This window comes from Budorcas taxicolor, chromosome 7 (assembly GCF_023091745.1).
Source record: "Budorcas taxicolor isolate Tak-1 chromosome 7, Takin1.1, whole genome shotgun sequence".
Taxonomy (NCBI): Eukaryota; Metazoa; Chordata; class Mammalia; order Artiodactyla; family Bovidae; genus Budorcas; species Budorcas taxicolor.
The window spans coordinates 30,149,150-30,170,505 of NC_068916.1; the positions used below are offsets into that span (position 1 = coordinate 30,149,150).

The 21,356-nt window shown below is 36.2% G+C and overlaps 1 protein-coding gene across 1 annotated transcript in view; it reads right to left on the reverse strand.

Annotated features, from left to right (window-relative positions):
• The window catches only part of CSNK1G3 (casein kinase 1 gamma 3), an 85,790-nt gene extending 66,868 nt beyond the window's left edge, over nt 1–18,922 (reverse strand). Inside the window, exons 1-3 of the mRNA XM_052642919.1 lie at nt 18,745–18,922; nt 8,560–8,600; nt 3,138–3,207 (exon numbers count right to left, since the gene is read on the reverse strand). Coding sequence (XP_052498879.1) covers nt 3,138–3,207; nt 8,560–8,600; nt 18,745–18,922 — 289 coding nt within the window. The remainder of the gene's footprint in view (nt 1–3,137; nt 3,208–8,559; nt 8,601–18,744) is intronic.
• Between the last annotated feature and the right edge of the window lie 2,434 nt (nt 18,923–21,356).

The window sequence follows — 21,356 nt, forward strand, 5'->3', positions numbered from 1 at the left end:
GGCCCTGGAGAGATGGTTGATGACAAAGAGTAATGAGGTTTTAAGTTACTAGCTATGTCTCCTGATCAAAGTTTTTTGACTACTAAAAAGCATGAACACGATCCAACTCAATGGGCAAAAGCAAGCTTTTGTATTTGTTTTTATATCCAGTGAACTTTCAGCTATAAACTTAGAGTCCACCTAATTTCAATTGTTCTAAAAGCATTTTTGAGACTGCTACAAAAAGTCATTGATTGTAGGCTGACAAAAGTTGCTCTGATAACTTCTAACATCACTAATTTTCAGTGATGCTTATTAGCATCCCCAACACTGGAGACAAGTATATTTTTTCCCAAGAAACGCTCAAGAATGGGTAAGAATACAAAACTCACACACTACTTGAAAGTACAACTGTACCATCTCTCTCCCAAAATAAATTTCACACTTCATTTTATATTTCAGCATTTCACTTATGTGATAAAACACCATCAATTAAGTCACAAAATAACATATGGAAATCCTACACTTTTAATACTGCTTGGTACTTCTTGGTACTTCAGTTCCTTATATGTGGGCAACGGTTAAGCATGTTATTAAAAGAATCATTGTCATGATGTTCAGGTCCCTATTGTTCATGTAGGAAGGATGAGAACAGAAGTAGTGGTAAAGAACCCATCTGCCAATGCAGGAGACATAAGAGACATGGGTTCGATCCCTGGGTCGGGAAGATCCCCTGGAGGAGGGCATGGCAACCCACTCCAGTATTCTTGCTTGGAGAATCGCCATGGACAGAGGAGCCTGGAGGGCTACAGTCCACAGGGTTGCACAGAGTCCGACATGACTGAAACAACTTAGAATGCATGCACATCAATATTAACATTCTTATCAGGAAATTTAAACTCTACAGATCTGATCAAGAAAAACTGAAATCTGATTAGAAAAACTAACTATAGAATTAGCACATAGGTTATGTTCTTTTCCAAGGAAATTTTTTTGCTTTCAGGCATTCTTAACTTTTAGAACCAATGCTTACACTCCTAGCTCAGCAGTTCTCAACACATGGTCTCCAGCATCCAATCTTCCTTCTTCTGGTGACACCACAGTTTCCCATGAGACAACCACCTCTCCCTATTCTTGGCCCCTGGATTTCAGATAGTGCCTGAGATGAGCACAAGATGCAAGTCTGGGCAATCAAATTCAAAGTGACTAAATCACTAGATACAAAATAAGTACGATTCAGTCCCAGAACTTTTATTTTTTTGGTGCTATAACTTTTTTCCCCAAAGTTCAAACTTTTACCCAATTAACAAGGCTGTAGTAATTGCAGGTGAACAGTGAAGGGACTCAGCCATATGTATATACGCATCCATTCTCTCCCAAACCCCTATCCATCCAGGCTGGCACATAACACCAAGCAGAGTTCCACATGCTATATAGTAGTTTTTTGTTGGTTATCCATTTTAAATACAGCAGTATACACATGACCTTCCTAAAATCCCTAACTATCCCTCCCTCCCCACTTCAGGCAACCATTACAATTCGGTTCTAGAACTTTTGCTGAAATTTTTAGTTGAGATATTTTTATAAGTGCTAAGCTAGGCTGTTGGTAAGCTTCTGTGTCATTTCATAAGGGCCAATCAGAGAACAAAGCTTACACATTTGCTTACACACACAGAGCACAGAGACAAATTAAAGAACGTCTCTGGTGACAGTATTGCAATGTCTTATAAACAAGTCTTTTCCCTGAATTTACAGTACGTGGTCAATAAACTTTTTTCCCCCCACTTAGCTTCTTAGGGCTTTCTGTCACTTACTAGTCCTAACTAATATGTATAGTTTCACATATAATTAGTTGTATCCCCTTATTATTTAAATCTCAATTGTCAGTGATAATTTTGATAAGTCCTGGAGGACTGTCTGTATCAGACTCAAACACACACTATAGAAAGTTTATAATGATAAAACTATTATTACAAAATGTCAACTTAGTGTCCCCACAATGATGACTCATTTGGAAAGCATGCTCTAAGGAAAAAGAAAAGAATGCAAAATTGATAATATTAAGAAATGTACAGCTCTACCAAGTAGAAGGTAAACATGAGCTTACAAAAAGACACCTGAAAAAATTCCATTCTGTTGAATCTGGGAAAACAAAATATCCTTACTTGGTAAGACACTGTACATATAAAAATCATTAGTTAGTAGAACAGAAATGAAAATTGAAGCTGAGAGAAACATTAACATAAAGTAAATACAACGTAAAATAGGAAATTTTCTCATTAGTTTTTTTCCAATGGAACAAAATATCCATTCTCACTTAGATTTATAGTTTATGTAAAACTATACTGGCATTAATTTCCTACAGCCACTGTAATTACTACACATTTGTGGCTTAAAATAACAGAAATTTACTTTCTCACAGTTCTGGAGGCCAAAAATTTGAAATCAGTTTCAACAGGCTGAATCAAAGAGGTTCTACAGGACAATCCTACACTAGGATTTCAGGATTCTTTGGCTTATTGGCCATATCACTCCAATCTTGGCTTCTGTAGCCACTTGGCCTTCGTAGCCACTTGGCCTTCTCTTCTGTTACATAAATCGTTCCTCTGACTCTCTTTTACTGTGCATTTAGGGCCACCCAGATAACCCATGTGCTGTAGTCCATGGGGTCACGAAGAGTCAGACACGATTAAACAATTGAACTGAAGAGAGATAACCCAAAATAATCTTTACTCTCAAGATCCTTAACTTATTCTTACCTGTAAAGTCTTTGCTATAAGGTCACATTTATAGATTCTAGGGACTGTGATATGGATATCTTTTAAGGGGCCATTTTTCAGCCTATTGCTATGTCATAAGTCATTTCAGTAACTATAATACCACCAAAAAGGCTAAGAGTCTGGAAACTATATGAACTTTATATTCCCCAATTAAATTTTTTCACAATGTTCTCTATTTCTATTGGTACCAACACAAAAAGCTCCAAAAATGGCATATTTAAAATAAAAAAGGAACACTCTAGTGAGTAAGAAAATAACCTACCAACCATAGCCTTAAGAAGTATTACTTCTAAACTTAACATAGTATTCCTTGAAACTAGAGTTACTATCATGATAATTCATTTTATTACAAATTTAAAAATTAAAATAAGACTTTACCTCCAGATCCTAACTGCTTGTAGAATCTGTATTCCAAATGTAGCTGTGGTGCTCTGGATTTCATGGGCTCCTATTTAAAAAAAAAAGCAACAATAAAAAATATATGTTATTAAACTATCATTAGGCTCCAATTATTACAAATGTTACAAATCTTGATGTCAGCTCTTATATAGTGTAACACTCTATTAGGTATCCTTGTCTCCCTAAGGTTAAATCCAGATAATAATCAACTTGAAGTACAATGTAAAATAAATTAATGCCATAAACATATACCAGGTTAAGTGGCTATTAGACAAGCATTAGGGAAATCTATGTTTGACTCTGTGACCCTGAAGAAAAGTATACTGTTAATATTCTTGACTAAGGCAATGATGGCCCTGATTCCATTTCTCTTGTTCCCAGGAATTACTGTGCCCTCTACACTATATATTTCTGATGGAAAGGTTCTGGGTTAAAGTGACATTACAGAAAAGTAAAAAAGAACAACGATGGAGATGGGAAAATTTTGACAGTAGCAACAATACATTTTTAAAAAATTTGGTGGAGTACAGCAGTCTAATCAAGGCTATGGTTTTTCCAGTGGTCATGTATGGATGTGAGAGTTGGACTGTGAAGAAAGCTGAGCGCTGAACAGTGGATGCTTTTGAACTGTGGTGTTGGAGAAGACTCTTGAGAGTCCCTTGGAATGCAAGGAGATCCAACCAGTCCATTCTAGAGGAGATCGGTCCTGGGTGTTCTTTGGAAGGACTGATGCTAAAGCTGAAACTCCAGTACTTTGGCCACCTCATGCGAAGAGTTGACTCATTGGAAAAGACTCTGATGCTGGGAGGGATTGGGGGCAGGAGGAGAAGGGGACAACAGAGGATGAGATGGCTGGATGGCATCACCAACTCGATGGACATGAGTGTGAGTGAACTCCGGAGTTGGTGATGGACAGGGAGGCCTGTGTGCTGCAATTCACGGGGTCGCAAAGAGTCGAACACGACTGAGCGACTGGACTGAACTGAACCGCTTACAGTAAAACACACAATTTCTAAATATTAGGCTCATGAGCTTTGTAAACTGCAACCACTAACTCAAAAAGCCTTTAGCACTTCTCTATCACCTTTCTCTCAGACTTCTATCATCTTTTGATTTGTTTTGCCTGTTGTTGGATTTCATGTAAATAAGATTGTACGATATATGTTTCATATGTATGTGTCTGACTTTTCATTCAACATCATGTTTTTGAGATTTATACCTACACAGACAAACACAAACACACTTATAGAACATAAACAGAAGCAAAGTAAATTTAAGATGTAAATGTGTGAAAATAGTTGTAGGAAACAAAACTATAACAGAGTAATAACACAGGAAAAGTGAACAAGATCCAACCGGAAAGTATATAACAAGCCAACAAAATTTAAACAAAACCAACAAAACTTGAAGAAGTACAAAAAAACAAAAATAACCAAAATTTAAAACCAATCTGTCAACACACTAACACAACAGCAAAAAGAATTTGGAAACTGGGAGACAGAAAAATATCTAAAGAATGAGAAAATTTTGTAGAATGTATCTACATAAATTATACAAAATGCATTATGCAGGAAGAAAAAAGAAAACACACACAAAAAAAGATTAAAGAGCTGGACAATATAATGAGGACTAATATGCAACTGATAAGGAAAAAAGAAAGAAAAGTGAGCAGAGGCAATAACTGAAGAAATCAATGTGAGAACTGATGAACGACTAAAAAGAAATTTATACTTGGATATACCATAATGAAATAACCAACGACAAAGACTTCAAATAAGGAAGCTGTAAAATCCCAGTGGAACAATTATAATCATAAGATTATTATAAGAGAAAACAATCAACTTAGATCTTGAGAGGCAGGATGGCAGGATAAAGGCAGAGGCACTGAATTAAACTGTGCTGGGTGTGAATCATAAATTCACTACTTGCTAGATTTACTTAATCTTTTGGTACTTTTCAGTCCCCTTGTTTACAAAAGATAGATAAAATATTTTCTCATTTTATTTCTATACACATGTATATGACTTAAAACAGCCCCTTCCACACAGTGGAATTCTTTAGTTAACTATATTAAAGTATATAACCATAACATGTAATAAAAAGATACCCAGGTAGACAATCACAAGTAAAATACATAATTCACTCAATCACTAATATTCCCCAGGTAAAAACAGAAACCCAGATCTATCTACTCTCTAATTTAGTAGAGTCAGTTCAGCTTGATTCCAATACCTTACTAGCACTAAAATTTTATTGTGCCACCATACAAGAAAAGTCACCTCACCATAGGATGAATTTTTCATTATTCATGAATGACAGGTTATTATGTAACTATAAAGAAGATACATAATAACCTGTCATTTGTTGTATGGCAGAAGGCAGGAGGAGAAGGGGGTGATAGAGGATGAGATGGTTGGATGGCATCAACTCAGTGGACACGAGTTTGAGCAAGCTTCGGGAGCTGGTGATGCACGGGGAAGCCTGGCATGCTACAGTCCATGGAGACGCAAAGAGTCATGATTGAGCGACTGAACTGAACTGGACAAACAAGATATGAGAGTGGTGGCTGAATCAAGTTAACAAATTAACCTGAAGCAAACTATCAATATGAACCAGGGTAACATTAAATAAGTGTGTAAACCTTTATATGGGATATATAACAAAACTGAAATGAGTCCCTAAAGTTTGCTCTCTAAATGAACACCACTGTCATCAAATAACGCCTTTGTACCAAGGTACAAAAATAAGATAGTACTGAAGGTATACAGATACAACATTTTCAAGTGGTTACTTTTAAGGCAGGTTCTGAACAAAATTATGTGGTTTTCTATAAACAGACAATAGATACAAACAGACAAACATATAAGACAAAAAAAATATAAGAACATTATATATATATGTATATACATATAATACACATATAAATACATACATACATACATACATACACACACATGCAAATATTTAGGAAACTAAGTACCAACCATGGCTTAACAGTTTATATGAAAAATTTTCTATCTTGCCAATACATTTTTGGATGAATCTGAGGCAAGCATAACTCTATACCATGCTTCAACCTCAAAATGCCACATATAGATATAAAAATACTTTCAGTTCTCCCAAAGAATATTGAATAACAACATTATTATATGTAGTTCTGATCACTGTGCTTTAATAAGGGGCAAATCAAGGCAGAAAAATAATGTCAAAAAACAAAAGAAGAAAAAAAAAAATAAAGGGGACTTCCCCATTGGCTCAGTGGTAAAGAATCCACCTGCCAATGCAGGGGACGTGGGTTCGATCCCTTGTCTGGGAAGATCCCACATACTGTGGAGCAACTAAGCCCATGCACCACAACTACTGAGGCTGTGCTCTAGAGCCTGGGAACCACAACTCCTGAGCCCACACACCACAGCTACTTAAGCCTGCTCGTCTAGAGCTCATGCTCTGCAACAAGAGAAGCTATCACAACGAGAAGCCCACGCACCACAACCAAGAGCAGCCCCTGCCCACAGCAACTAGAGAATGCCTTCCCATAGCAACAAAGACTCAGTTTAGCCAAAAATAAATTAATAAATAAATAGGTTCCAGAATAAAAAAAAAAAACTTGACATTTAAAAAAAATATACGGGAACAGTGATACAGCATGAAGGTAAACTAAAACAAGTGACTTGTATGTGTATACATAGGAAGGCTAACAGATGACATAGTATATGTTTAGTAAGGTATCAAAGATGTCAACAGGGTAAACAAGTTTCAAATCTGAAAATAACTGGAGCTAAGGGTCACCAGTTAATGACTGAAATTGACAAGTAAAGGTGAGCCTAGCATGGCTCCTATTTTGACATAAAGATTTATTTGCCCTAACCTATCAGTTAAGTATTATTCACGTGCTCCCGTGAGTGGAACAAGCCATCAATAACAAACACTATAGGTGTTGCCATGCTAGTGTGCCACGTCCACTCCCAACACTGGCCTAGACCACAGGGAAAGAAAAGTCAGCAGTGCCCATTCCTTGCATCCTGGCCTCCCTGTTGTGATTCACACAAACTAACTCCCCTTGTCCTGACACACTCATGAGGGAACCTTGTAAATTTCTTTCCGTAATTTTAACTTAATATTCTATGTAGATCAGCCTACAGAAAGAAAACATGATTTATACTGTTGTGGGCATTCTGGACCCATAATAGTAAAATACCTTCACTGTAAGTTAGAAATTAACTCTTCTGAAAGACTTACACCTGAGAGCTTGATTGACTGAGTGAATTGATGGATACTGTGAATCTAGTTCTGATTAACAGTGACAATTTTAAGGAGACAACCTAACCAGATTTTCTGTCATAAAAACCAAGGACCAGAACTTAAACCTAGGTAAACTCATGCCAGGTAAATGCCAGTCCCAACTCACATGTCAGTGAGTCCATCTCAGTAGCACCACAACCCCTTCTGTGCATTTTTATTTTCCAGTAAAAATAGACAGCATTTGTTCCAGTGAAACTTGGTTTACACTCACAAATATACTTAAACTGTGCTTTTTAACTTAAATCACAGTTTTCTATCTTATCCCCAAAGTTTTGTGTTTCACTTTCTCCAACTTGAATAGGCTCTTCTGTAGTCACATCACCCTAATAACAGAGGTTACATTGGCAGAAACAAGATCAAGACTGGCAGGCAGGCTGGGGAAGCCAAACAAGCCATGCTCAACCTCAGGGAAACCTGGCAGGCAAACCAAATAGTAAATCTGCACCAGAACAAAGTTATATGTCATAAAAATTCCCAGATACCAACTACACCAAGGAAAAAAAGCTGCCTTACAGCTGTCATACCAAGCTTCTTTAGGACGTCAAATCAGTCCCTTGGGAGTTTGCTTTCCTGGCTAACCTCCACTCACATCAAGAATTTCTGAATCCCTGAAGGTCAAGCAAGACCCAGTTTTACCAAACATAAAACACAAACAGAAAAGATTTTGGAAGCTACCTGGAAATACATTTCCAAATAATGTAATCCTAAACACTAAAGACACTTTTGTCCAAATGCTTGAATCAGGAAAGTTAGAATGCCTTGCATTCTAACTTCTAGCATATTAAAAATGCCAGTACATCAGCTTCCGCAAATTTGAAGCAGTGCCAAATTTTAAGAATTCAATTCTATAATGCTCCCACAGTAAAAGAATTAAGCTATTGTAACACAGAAAGACACAGATATCTTACATATACATTACCATACACTTGAGGGGCACGATGATGCTAGAAGCTTAATAACAAAAAATCAGTTATGCCTCATACTTTCCAAATAAACACTCAAGTTACAAATGATATGGAAAAAACTAGTGAAAATGCAACTTAATCATTAAAGAAATAACAAGAAAATGATTGAAGAAAAATAAGAAACATGAACTTACCAATTTAATGGCCACATATTCATTTGTATACAAATTTTTCCCTTGAAAAAGAAAGAAAAATGTCAGATTCTACCAGAAGTGAATTTTTAAAGATATATTATGTAAAACTGCTCTGAGGGGATAAGAGGAGAAGCACAGAATACATTTAAATAAAATATAGATTTTTGCTTCCAACTATTTAGCAGAAACCTCAATAACAGGGATATATTTAAATTTATGATCAACTCAATAACATTTAGTATTTCACCTGGATTCAGACAAAAAAGTAAGACTAAGAAATACTTTAGCCTATTTATTTTTTAAAAAAGTAGAAAAACTCTTATTTTGTTAGAATACTGTGTACCACTTAGGAAGTAATCAATAGGCAAACACACTACTAAGTTTCAAAACCAGAACAGTATATAGAAACAAGACTACACAATTCCTTTTTCAATCACCACCTCATTTTAAATCCTTTGTTATTTTCAGATGTGATCTTAATAGGGCTCTTACATAATCTAGTAAATATACAGAAAAATCTGGAATACATTTAAAATAAAACAAAATTTTAGAAATACTATTCAATAACTGGCTTTGACAAACTAGTTACTTTGAGGGGAAGAAGTGTTATTAGCAACTTACCTTAAAACCAAATTAAATTCCAGTTATTTTAAGAGTTAGATATAAGCCATAAAACAAGAAAAAATATTTATCAGGCCAGTATATAGAAGCCTTTTGAGCATTAAAAAAAAATGGAAAAAGATTAAGCGATCAGAAGATTTTATACAGATTTGATAGCTTAAAACACTTTATACTTTTTTAAGTCAAAAAACCTATACAAAGAACTAATAGAAGACAAATCAGAATAAAGATTTAACATAATTAATATGTAAAGAATCCAAGTAAATTACACTAATCATTGGCACCAGCAAGTTGAAAATAATCTAGAAAATTCCACAGGGTCAGTATCTGTAGTTCAAGTAAAACACTTTGGAGAATTAAGTATATAAAGATAATGTGATACATAAATTCATGTACTTCTTTACAAGTACAGCTAAAAGGATAAAAAATAGAAAAATATTTGATTTCTGAATTTCTGAAGAAAAAAAGAACAATGATAGTTGTTTTGTTTAACTGTGATAGTAAATGGCCCTGGTTACACTGACTACTGAATAAAATAGGTAACCATCAACTCTCACACATGCAATTTTTTTCCAACATAATACTCCTAACTTCATTTTGTTCAGTAGCTGATGAATGGCAGTAAAACTTCTAGACAAAATTTCAGTCTTGGATATGTTGCCACAGTGAGCAGTATTTTCACCATAAGACTCTTTGCCACAAGCAATTTCACAGCCCAGCTAACGGCCCTTAAGGCAATTTTGCCATAAAAAACAAGGAAAATAAAATTTTAAATAAACATTAAAAAGGACACAATGACACATGAAAAACCAGTAAAAAATACCTTTTAAAGACTTTATTGTGAAAAATGAAAATACAAAAAACAGTTAAAATTTGTGAAGACTCATGATAATAGTTTATTATGATCTATCTGAGAAAAGGTGATACTTCTTTTGTCAAACATTAAGGATTCAGGATCTCATATTGGACCTAAATTCTCTATGATATAAAAAAATTCTGCACTAAGTCTCTCCAGATTTCCCTGGAAATAAAATGAATAATCAAGGGATGCTCCTATTGATTATCAATACATGTAACCTATGTAAAAAAAGAAAGTGAAGTTGCTCAGTTGTCTCCGACTCTTTGCAACCCCATGGACTGTAACCTCCCAGCCTCCTCCATCCATGAGATTTTCCAGGCAAGAGCACTGGAGTGGGGTGCCATTGCCTCCTCCAGGTGTAACCTATATGAATGAATGAATGTGAAGTCGCTCAGTCGTGTCCAACTCTTTGCGACCTGTGGACTGTAGCCCACCAAGCTCCTCCGTCCATGGGATTCTCCAGGCAAGAATACTGGAGTGGGTGGCCATTTCCTTCTCCAGGGGATCTTCCTGACCCAGGGATCGAACCCAGGTCTCCCACATTGCAGGCAGATGCTTTAACCTCTGCACTACCAGGGAGCCCCGTAACCTATATAACTGGTAATAAATCACTGCACTATATTTAAATGTTCCAACACATGCCCACTCCTTATATTTCACCAAATCAACTAAGCTAGATGCTGTACCATGGAGAAGGTGATGGCACCCCACTCCAGTACTCTTGCCTGGAAAACCCCATGGATGGAGGAGCCTTGCAGGCTACAGTCCATGGGGTCACAAAGAGTCACACACGACTGAAGCGACTTAGCAGTAGCCCGCAGCAGATGCTGTACCAACTACAAAAACTCTGTCTCCATCATGTTCTCTACTATCAAACAGCAAAAATTTTGACCATTTTCAAGAAACTTACACTCATCAGGAATCGTGTAACCATTTCTTTTGTAGGGGACACGAAGAGCTTGATTCTTCTTTAGCCTCCAATTTCTAACTGCATGATAAACCTGGTAAAGATGGCATTAGAGAACAAGCAATTGTATCTAAAGTAGCCAAAATTGTTGTTCAGTCACTAAGTCATGTCCAACTTTTTGCATCCCCATGGACTGCAGCACATCAGGTTTCCATGTCCTTCACTATCTCCTAGAGTTTGCTGAAACTCATGTCCATTGAGTCAGTGACGCTATCTAACCATCTCATCCTCAGCCGCCCTCTTCTCCTCTTGCCCTCAATTTTTCCCAGCATCAGGGTCTTTTCCAATTAGTCAGCTCTTCACATCAGGTGGCCAAAGTATTGGAGTTTTGGTTTCAACATCAGTCCTTCCAATGAATATTCAGGGTTGATTTCCTTTAGGATTGACTAGTTTGATCTCCTTGCAGTCCAAGGGACCCTCAAGAGTCTTCTCCAGTACCACAATTTGAAAGCATAAATTCTTCAGCACTCAGCCTTCTTTATGGTCCAACTCTCATTTCCATGCTTTGATCATATGGACTTTTGTCAGTAAAGTGATACCTCTGCTTTTAAATACACAGTCTAGTTTCTCACAGCTTTCCTTCCAAGGAGCAAGAATCTTTCAATTTCATGGCTGCAGCACTGTGCACAGTGATTTTGGAGCTCAAGAAAAGAAAACCTGTCACTGCTTCCACTTTTTCCCTTCTATTTACCATGAAGTGATGGGACTGTAAAAATAACTAAATCACTTTGCTGTATACCTGAAACTAACACAACATTGTAAATAAACTATAATCCAATATAAAATGAAAAAAAGAAACCATGAAAGCACTGCATCTGTGGAGAAATGAAACCAAATTGTCAACCATTCAAAATCAAACTGTCAACCAGTTTTTTTTTTATCTTTTAGAGCACTGAAACCAAATTGTCAACCAGTTATCTTACCCTTTAGATTTCCTTACAGTCAATGAGTTGTATGGCCAAACAGCAAGACTACTTGTAACAAAGAATGTCATGGCAAAAATAGAACCACTGCCAACACTGTACAGTAGTGTTTGTTCATATAAATATTATAATGCTCTTCTGAGTTTTGTTCTTGTTTTATAAAAATGAGTGGGGGAAAAATAATGTTCATTCTAATGCTAAGTAGCATAAGTCTCATAAACCTATTACACTGATCACAAAGACAGAGATTAATAGGAGTACCTAAGTGGTGTAAGCTAAGCTGCAGTCAAAGTACTCACTGAGCCCATAAATTAAAAAACATTTTGGAAAACATACCATTTTTTAGCCAATTAGTTCAGCATTTAGATGTAACCATATATATTTTAAGAATACATGATGTATAAAATTGGCTTAGTGAATAATTTAATGATACAATGAAAAATTTAAATCTTGAGGAACACTTAAATCCTGAGTGTCTAACAAAAGAAAAAATTTAAATTCAAAAATGGAATTTATATTTCATCAAGACATTATCATCTTCTCAGAATTATTTTGTATTGTATATGATATTTATTCATAACCACATAGGGAAAAATATTTATAGGACAAAAAGTCTAAACACAGATTCCATACAATGAAAATAAACAAAATACTTCTAAAAATATTGTTCTTGTTTTCATTTACATGGTCAAATGTTTACTTTTAAGCCACAGAAGAAAGAACTAAATCCTAAAAGGATTTTCTTTTTTTGAATATTAGCGATTTCACTGAACTTCGAAGGTTACAAAAATGAGCCGTGATTGAGTATTACTAATGCATTTTTGTCACTTTGCATAGTTCAGTTCAGTTCAGTCGGGTCCAACCCTTTGCTACCCCATGGACTGCAGCACGCCAGGCTTCCCTGTCCCTCACCAACTCCCAGAGTTTACTCAAACTCATGTCCATTGAGTCAGTGATGCTATCCAACCATCTCATCCTCTGTTGTCCCCTTCTCCTCCCGCCTTTAATCCTTCCCAGCATCAGGGTTTTTTCAAATGAGTCAGTTCTTTGCATCAGGTGGCCAAAGTATTGCAGTTTCAGCTTCAACATCAGTCCTTCCAATGCATTCAGGACTGATTTTCTTTAGGATGGACTGGTTGGATCTCCTTGCAGTCCAAGGAACTCTCAAGAGTCTTCTCCAACAACACAGTTCAAACGCATCAATTCTTCGGCACTCAGCTTTCTTTATAGTCCAACTCTCACATCCATACATTTCTGGAAAAACCATAGGTTTGACTAGATGGACCTTTGTTGGCAAAGTAATGCCTCTGCTTTTTAATATGCTGTCTAGGTTGGTCATAACTTTTCTTGCAAAGAGCAAGCATCTTTTAATTTCATGGCTGCAATCACCATCTGCAGTGATTTTGGAGCCCCCCAAAATGAAGTCTGTCACTGTTTCCACTGTTTCCCCATCTATTTGCCATGAAGTGATGGGACCAGATGCCACAACCTTAGTTTTCTGAATGTTGAGTATTAAGCCAACTTTTTCACTCTCCTCTTTCACTTTCACCAAGAAGCTCTGTAGTTCTTCTTTGCTTTCTGCCATAAGGGTGGTGTCATCTGCATATCTGAGGTTACTGATATTTCTCCCAGCAATCTTGATTCCAGCCTGGGCTTCATCCAGTCCAGCACTTCTCATGATGTACTCTGCATAGATGAACAAGCAGGGTAACAATATACAGCCTTGATATATCAGTACTCCTTTCCTGATTTGGAACCAGTCTCTTGTTCCATGTCCAGTTCTAACTGTTGCTTCTTGACCTGCATACAGGTTGCTCAGCAGGCAAGTCCGGTGGTCTAGTATTCCCATCTCTTTCAGAATTTTCCAGTTTGTTGTGATCCACAAAGTCAAAGGCTTTGGCGTAGTCAATAAAGCAGAAGTAGACATTTTTCTGGAACTCTCTTGCTTTTTCAATGATCCACTTTGTATAGGCATCCCCTTAAATAATCGGCTTTTCAATCCGTATTTGGTATGTATATGAACGAACTAACAATGTATGTTCAATGCACAAAGTATACGTTTGTGGGTACAATACAAGCAAGAGAGAGGAGTGTGTGTATGGAGGAAATCCAATTAAGAGAAGGCGCCAAGTAAACTGGTTCCAGTTCACTGAAGTTTTAACCCAATTTCAAAAGATGTTTCCAATAAATAGTACTTTGTGCCATACAGAACTTGAAAAGATGGGTTTACCAATATTGGGATATTTGAATGGTCATTATTATAAAACTATGTTCTACAGAAATTCCATATATGGTTATATCAGGGACTACTAATCAACTGAAATATCCCTGTTCACCTTCCTTAGTAAAGGAACGGCCTAAAATGGTTGCCCAGCTAGACTACATTTCTAGCCTCTCTTTCAACTTGGTGCAGACATGTGATTTTAAGTTACAGATATGAGTCAACATAAGGCCTGTCACTGCCCACTTGCGAGAATGAACGTATTATCTTCTGGCCCTTTTCCTGGCTGGGTGTCTGGAGACAGCAACAATGGAAGTAAACAACTCACAGATCGAGACTGAAGCCACATACTGAGGGTGCAGAGATACCCTGACAGCCCTTGGTGCTGTTCTTCTGGCCTGTGTTATGTGAAAAAGAAAGAAACTACTTCGCCTAACACCGCTGTATGCTAGGATCTATTTCTTATAGCATTATAGCCTACTCCTTGTTACATTTTTCAGAAAAATTTTAAGCTTCAGCTAATAAATGTAGGAAAGTCAATAAACATAAAAAAGATGAATCCACCCCAATCTGTTTATTTACTTGATACATATGGTAAGACCTGCAGAATTTTCAACAAAACAATGCTTAAACAAAAAGTTATAAAAACGTCTGTGTCTACTTAATTCTATCAAAATTTACAATATCTTACTTCAGATATGGTAATTCATAAAACAACAGACAACACCCTCGTTCTGTTCTTTCACATGATGGTCAGCCAGGCATAGCTACGAGAGGAGACACAGAAGAAATATCATGTTTTGGTCAGGTGGTAGAAGACAGGAGCAAGGGTAGAGCTTTGGCCAAGATCTTTGGTATTTCTGCAGGAAAAGCAAGATAGGGGAGGGTAAACATCTTAGGAGTGACTAGTCTGAATAACTCTGTTAACCTTCGGTGGGCAGTTTCTCTAACTGTCTTGTACTCTGCCACAGGATGCCTTCAGGAAGACTGCCTCCTGGAATGCAGGGGCCAGAGAGAGGAGGGAGGTATGGCTCTAAATTGGTTAGTTTGCAGATCAAAGGCATGCTCCCAATTTTTTTTATCTTGAAGAACTGGCTATCCTGTAGAGGAGCAGTCTTTCCATAGAGTGAAAGGATTTGAGGTTTTTTGGTTTCTTTTCATTATTAAAGCAATGTTATATTAGCTGGTTTGTATTCCACACATTCTAGAATACATCCACAGTAAGAGGTCTATATGGCTGACCAGAAAGGTTTTTCTTCAGATGTTAAAGCCTCATAATACACAGGAAAATAAAAAATGTATACAATATAACCCCACATTTTAGCTAGCTTTGTTTCTGTCTCATTCTGTACCTGTTAAAAACATTTCTGGGGGTTTTGGTTAATTGTCTAAGCTAGGAATATATCCAACATGCTGGATGCAAGCCTTACTACCAATACAAGGATAAAATAAAACCAAAAATATCAATTCATCATTTTACAATTAAAAATACAGATAAAAATGATAGTAAACACATTTACTTAAACTTAATTTTAGATTTTTTTAAAGATTAACTATTTTCTTTTTAATCTCACGTCAAATTGTTTATGTTCGGCTTTCTTTCTTTAGTGTACGTGTGTCTGTTGGCCACTCAGTCGTGTCCGACTCTTTGCGACCCCATGGACTATAGTCTGCCAGGCTCCTCTCTGTCCATGGAATTCTCCAGGCAAGAATACTGGAGTGGGTTGCCATTTCCTTCTTTCTTTAGTAATCCTCTATAAAAGTACTTTCAACAGAGGGTAACAGTGTCTCTCCTTGGGGCTTTTGGAAATGGGAGTGGGGGCTGGGGGGAGGAATCTGGGGCTGCATGTGGAGATGCAACTCCTGTTTAGTGTCCAAGAGGTCTGAAGTTCTAAATGCCACACAGTGTATGGGACAGTCTTCTAACAAACAGGCAAACAAAAACAAAACACTGTCCAGCCCAAGATCCTAATAGCATCTTTTTTGACAATCACTTGCCTATAACATATATGCTCTACACTCTTTCTTACTCAATACTAATCACAAAAAATTTAGTGCCAGAAATCAATGTCTATTAACATGGTTTTAAAGAAAGCAGTTTAAGAATTCAAACCAGCTTTTAATATTAGCATGTTTATCCAGATTAAATAAACATGTTTATTCACATTTATCATAGAAAAAAATGACAATTATAACAACTCTTTCTGTACAGAGAAACCACCTGGAACCTTTTTAAAAGGGAATAAAACCTCCCTTTATTTAGTAGTCTACTAAGAAAAAAAAATGATTAAAATAATTATGCAAATAGACATGTTACATGTATCGTAAGTATTGAAACAGTAACATGTACAGATAAAACATTTAAATAAAATCTACACAAATATACAACAAAAACCTACAGGTAGATTAGATATAGATAGATAAATAGAAAGATAATAATGGATGGATGGATGGATGGATAGACTAGTAAGTCATCTTATCCCTATTCCTGCTTATCCACAGACTGCAAAAGAATGGGGGTATTTTGCTGTTTTTTTTCAGTATACAGCATGTTAGTTTCAGTATATAGGAGTAATACAGTTTTCTCATATGCCCTGGCTAAAATGTTCCTCTAGATTCTTTTGTGTGTATACACACATATACATCCATACACACACAAAGATGTGTGTGTGTATATATATATATAGTTATTTTGAAATAAATTATATGAAATTGATTCTGAATAATAAATGCCAAAATACTATAGTACTATAGCCATATACACAGAGAGTGACAAAGTACAAATATATATGTCATAATATACAGCTAGAAAACTAATTTATATTAATTTTAAATACACATACAACATGCTATAATCTTAATTAAGAACAAATATTTTGATATCCTTTAAAGGAGTAGAACAATCACTGCTTTCCTGAAACAGGCAAGGGTAATGTTGGTTCTTTTATATTGTTATCTAAATTTAATCTTCACAGTAATTCAGGAAGCAGAAATAATTCCATTCTAAAGTTGACAAATTTGAAGCCCCATGTGGTTAAATGACTTATGCATTCCATAATGGCAGAGACAATTTTTATATTTTTCCAATGTATCATCAGTGTCTAATCATGCTTCAAACATAATACTGTAGACATGTGATAAATTTTTAATGGATGGATGGGTGTAATTCAAGGTCAGACAAGTAAATAATCTGCTTTTTTTTTAGTGCCAAAATCAGAAACAGTTTAAGAATTTCAAAGTATCATTACAATACCTTTTAAAAAATAAAATATAAAACATTCACCCTTTCAAATATTTGAGTCTTTACTAAAATGCAGAAGAGTCTATTAGACACATCATATGTATAAAATATGTCATTACCTTTTATTAGATTGCTTCATTCAAAGATTTAATGTACATTAACTACATAAAACAGTAATGAAATGAAGGAGTAACTAAAAATTAGAATGTTTTTGGCCCAGATGGTAAAGAATCTGCCTGCAATGCAAGAGACCTGGATTTGATCCCTGGATTAGAAAGATTCCATGGAGAAGTGAATGGCCACCCACTCCAGTATTCTTCCCTGGAGAACTCCATGGGCAGAGGAGCCTGGTGGGCTACAGTCCATGGGAGTCTCAAAGAGTCTGATACTTAGTCTTTGAGACTAAAACTTTTTCTTTCAAAGTGTTTTACAAGATGATAAAGAGAAGTAGCTGAGAAGATGAACATACAATTGCATATATTTTTATAACACCAAGGTTGAATCTAATGAAAATTGCGAAGCTAAGTTTTTTATTTTTATTTAAAGAAGTTTACACTCATGCTGGTATATTAACCAGACAACCCTCAAGGAACCTCAATACTGACTCCCATGAAACCGTGCTGTCCTCCTCCTTGTTTCTCTTCAATGAAGATAGCCACATCTTCAATGCACTAGGAGTTAAAACGATAGGTTTGGATCGTGAGGCCGTCATTAAATTGATGTGTGACACGTGTCAAGAAACCTTCCCTGAGTTAGAAGGTTAAAGTAGACCAATGTTTCCCAAACTTACCTGATTATAAGAATACACTGAATCAGTACTTTGTGTCCCTTGGTAAGAATATAGATTTCTAAACCACTCTGGACATACATGGGGGAAGAGGGGAATAAATTATAACACTGCAAACTGCACTGATTTCTGATGTAGTTTGAGGATATTACCTTAACTTTAAGCCATACAGTTACTAGATGTCTTCCAATCAGAAAAGGTAGTAGGCATTTACTCAAGTAACCAGTTACTAAATCAGAAAAAGTAGCCTAAATATCATTCCTAAAGAGTACACTGCAAAGACTCCCCTGGTATCTCTTTCATCCTGCTAGAGCTTTTTCATTTACTTTCTTTTTTCTTTTAATCTGGACGGCTAATCTCAAGAAAACAGACACTGTTTTCTTACTAAGAAATGACCCACAAATGAGAATACAAGTACACAGAAACTCTTAATATCTGTAATCTTTAAAATTACCACAACAATGAAACAAATTAAACAAGTAACTAACTAAATCATTTCATTAAAAAGTACCCTTCATTTTTAAAAAAATGCTCCCATTATTATGGAATAAACAAAATAGTCTTACCTAATCGTAGTTCTCCAAAATTCCCACATCCAATTTTTTTTCCAACTCTAAAGTTAGGTCCAACCATTAAAACTCCAGAGGATGAAGAACCAGTTCCTCGAGTGTTATGTCCCAACCGACCACTAGGTCGTGCCATTCTATCATCTGATTTGTCCTTGTCTTTCTTTTTATTTTCCATATCAAGTTTGCGGTACTCCACTTTGAATTCTTTAATCAAGACAAGCACACTGAAATAGGGTATCGTGAGAACTGGTACATCACTAGGTAACTGTACCAGGTGGGTGATGTTAACATTCAAATTGCAGTAGGTAGTCAATGAACTGGCACGTGTTCATCCCATTCGTAAAATTTTTCTCAGCTGTCTTTTCAGCAAAACATGTCTTCAGAATTATTTTTTCAATGATGTGAGCTGATACTGATAGAGAGCTAGAATATTAAGAAAAGAAAGTTAGTCAGCTTACAGAGAATTAAAAACCATGTTTCGGAAATTAATAATGTAACAAAAGTTCAGGCAATGGACTTACTAGGTAATGCCCACTGATATCAAACCTCAGCAGACTCTTAATCATTACCCTTTATTCCTATACTTTAATACCAAAGGGATCACAAAAACAAAACCAAACGAAATCAGTGATTTGCTCACTTTTAAAAAAATAAATAAAAATAACAAAAATGTATTGAGTATTTCATAAGCCAATATACATTCACCAGCCTAGACCTTCCAGCTTAGAATCACTCCAATTAAAAAAAAAAAAAAAAACCAAATTCAAAGAATTCCAGTACGTCAATACAGGAATATCAATTTAAAAGCAAGAAAAGAGAATACATTTTGCAAACTAGTAAGAGTTTAGTATCTTTCACATGTTCATACATTTAATAATTTTCAAGGGCTTTTCAAATATACATTCTTTTTTTTTCCTGTGACAATAAAGTTGTTTTGTTTTTAATTTTTTATTTTTACTTTACTTTACAATACTGTATTGGTTTTGCCATACACTGACATGAATCCGCCACGGGTGTACATGAGTTCCCAATCCTGAACCCTCCTCCCACCTCCCACCCCATATCATCTCTCCGGATCATCCCCGTGCACCAGCCCCAAGCATCCTGTATCCTGTATCGAACATAGACTTGCAATTCATTTCTTACATGACAGTATACATGTTTCAGTGCCATTCTCCCAAATCATCCCACCCTCTCCCTCTCCCTCTCCCTCAGAGTCCAAAAGTCCATTCTAAACATCTGTGTCTCTTTTGCTGTCTTGCATACAGGGTTATCATTACCATCTTTCTAAATTCCATATATATGTGTTAGTATACTGTATTGGTGTTTTTCTTTCTGGCTTACTTCACTCTGTATAATCGGCTCCAGTTTCATCCATCTCATTAGAACTGATTCAAATGTATTCTTTTTAAAGGCTGAGTAATACTCCATTGTGTATATGTACCACAGCTTTCTTATCCATTCATCTGCTGATGGACATCTAGGTTGTTTCCATGTCCTAGCTATTATAAACAGTGCTGCAATGAACACTGGGGTACACGTGTCTCTTTCAATTCTGGTTTCCTCGGTGTGTATGCCCAGCAGTGGGATTGCTGGGTCATAAGGCAGTTCTACTTGCAATTTTTTAAGGAATCTCCACACTGTTCTCCATAGTGGCTGTACTAGTTTGCATTCCCACCAACAGTGTAAGAGGGTTCCCTTTTCTCCACACCCTCTCCAGCATTTATTGCTTGCAGACTTTTGGATCGCAGCCATTCTGACTGGTGTGAAATGGTACCTCACTGTGGTCTTGATTTGCATTTCTCTGAGAATGAGTGATGTTGAGCATCTTTTCATGTGTTTGTTAGCCATCTGTATGTCTTCTTTGGAGAAATGTCTATTTAGTTCTTTGGCCCATCTTTTGATTGGGTCGTTTATTTTTCTGGAATTGAGCTGCGTAAGTTGCTTGTATATTGTTGAGATTAGTTGTTTGTCAGTTGCTTAATTTGCTATTATTTTCTCCCATTCAGAATACCTACCTAAAGAAACTAAAGACCTATATATAGAAAACTATAAAACACTGATGAAAGAAATCAAAGAGGACACTAACAGATGGAGAAATATACCATGTTCATGGATCAGAAGAATCAATATAGTGAAAATGAGTATACTACCCAAAGCAATCTACAGATTCGATGCAATCCCTATCAAGCTACCAGCGGTATTTGTCACAGAACCAGAACAAATAATTTCAAGATTTGTATGGAATTACAAAAAACCTCGAATAGCCAAAGCAATCTTGAGAAAGAAGAATGGAACTGGAGGAATCAACTTGCCTGACTTCAGGCTCTACTACAAAGCCACAGTCATCAAGACAGTATGGTACTGGCACAAAGACAGAAATATAGATCAATGGAACAAAACAGAAAGCCCAGAGATAAATCCACACACCTATGGACACCTTATCTTTGACAAAGGAGGCAAGAATATACAATGGAGTAAAGACAATCTCTTTAACAAGTGGTGCTGGGAAAACTGGTCAACCACTTGTAAAAGAATGAAACTAGATCACTTTCTAACACCACACACAAAAATAAACTCAAAATGGATTAAAGATCTAAACGTAAGAC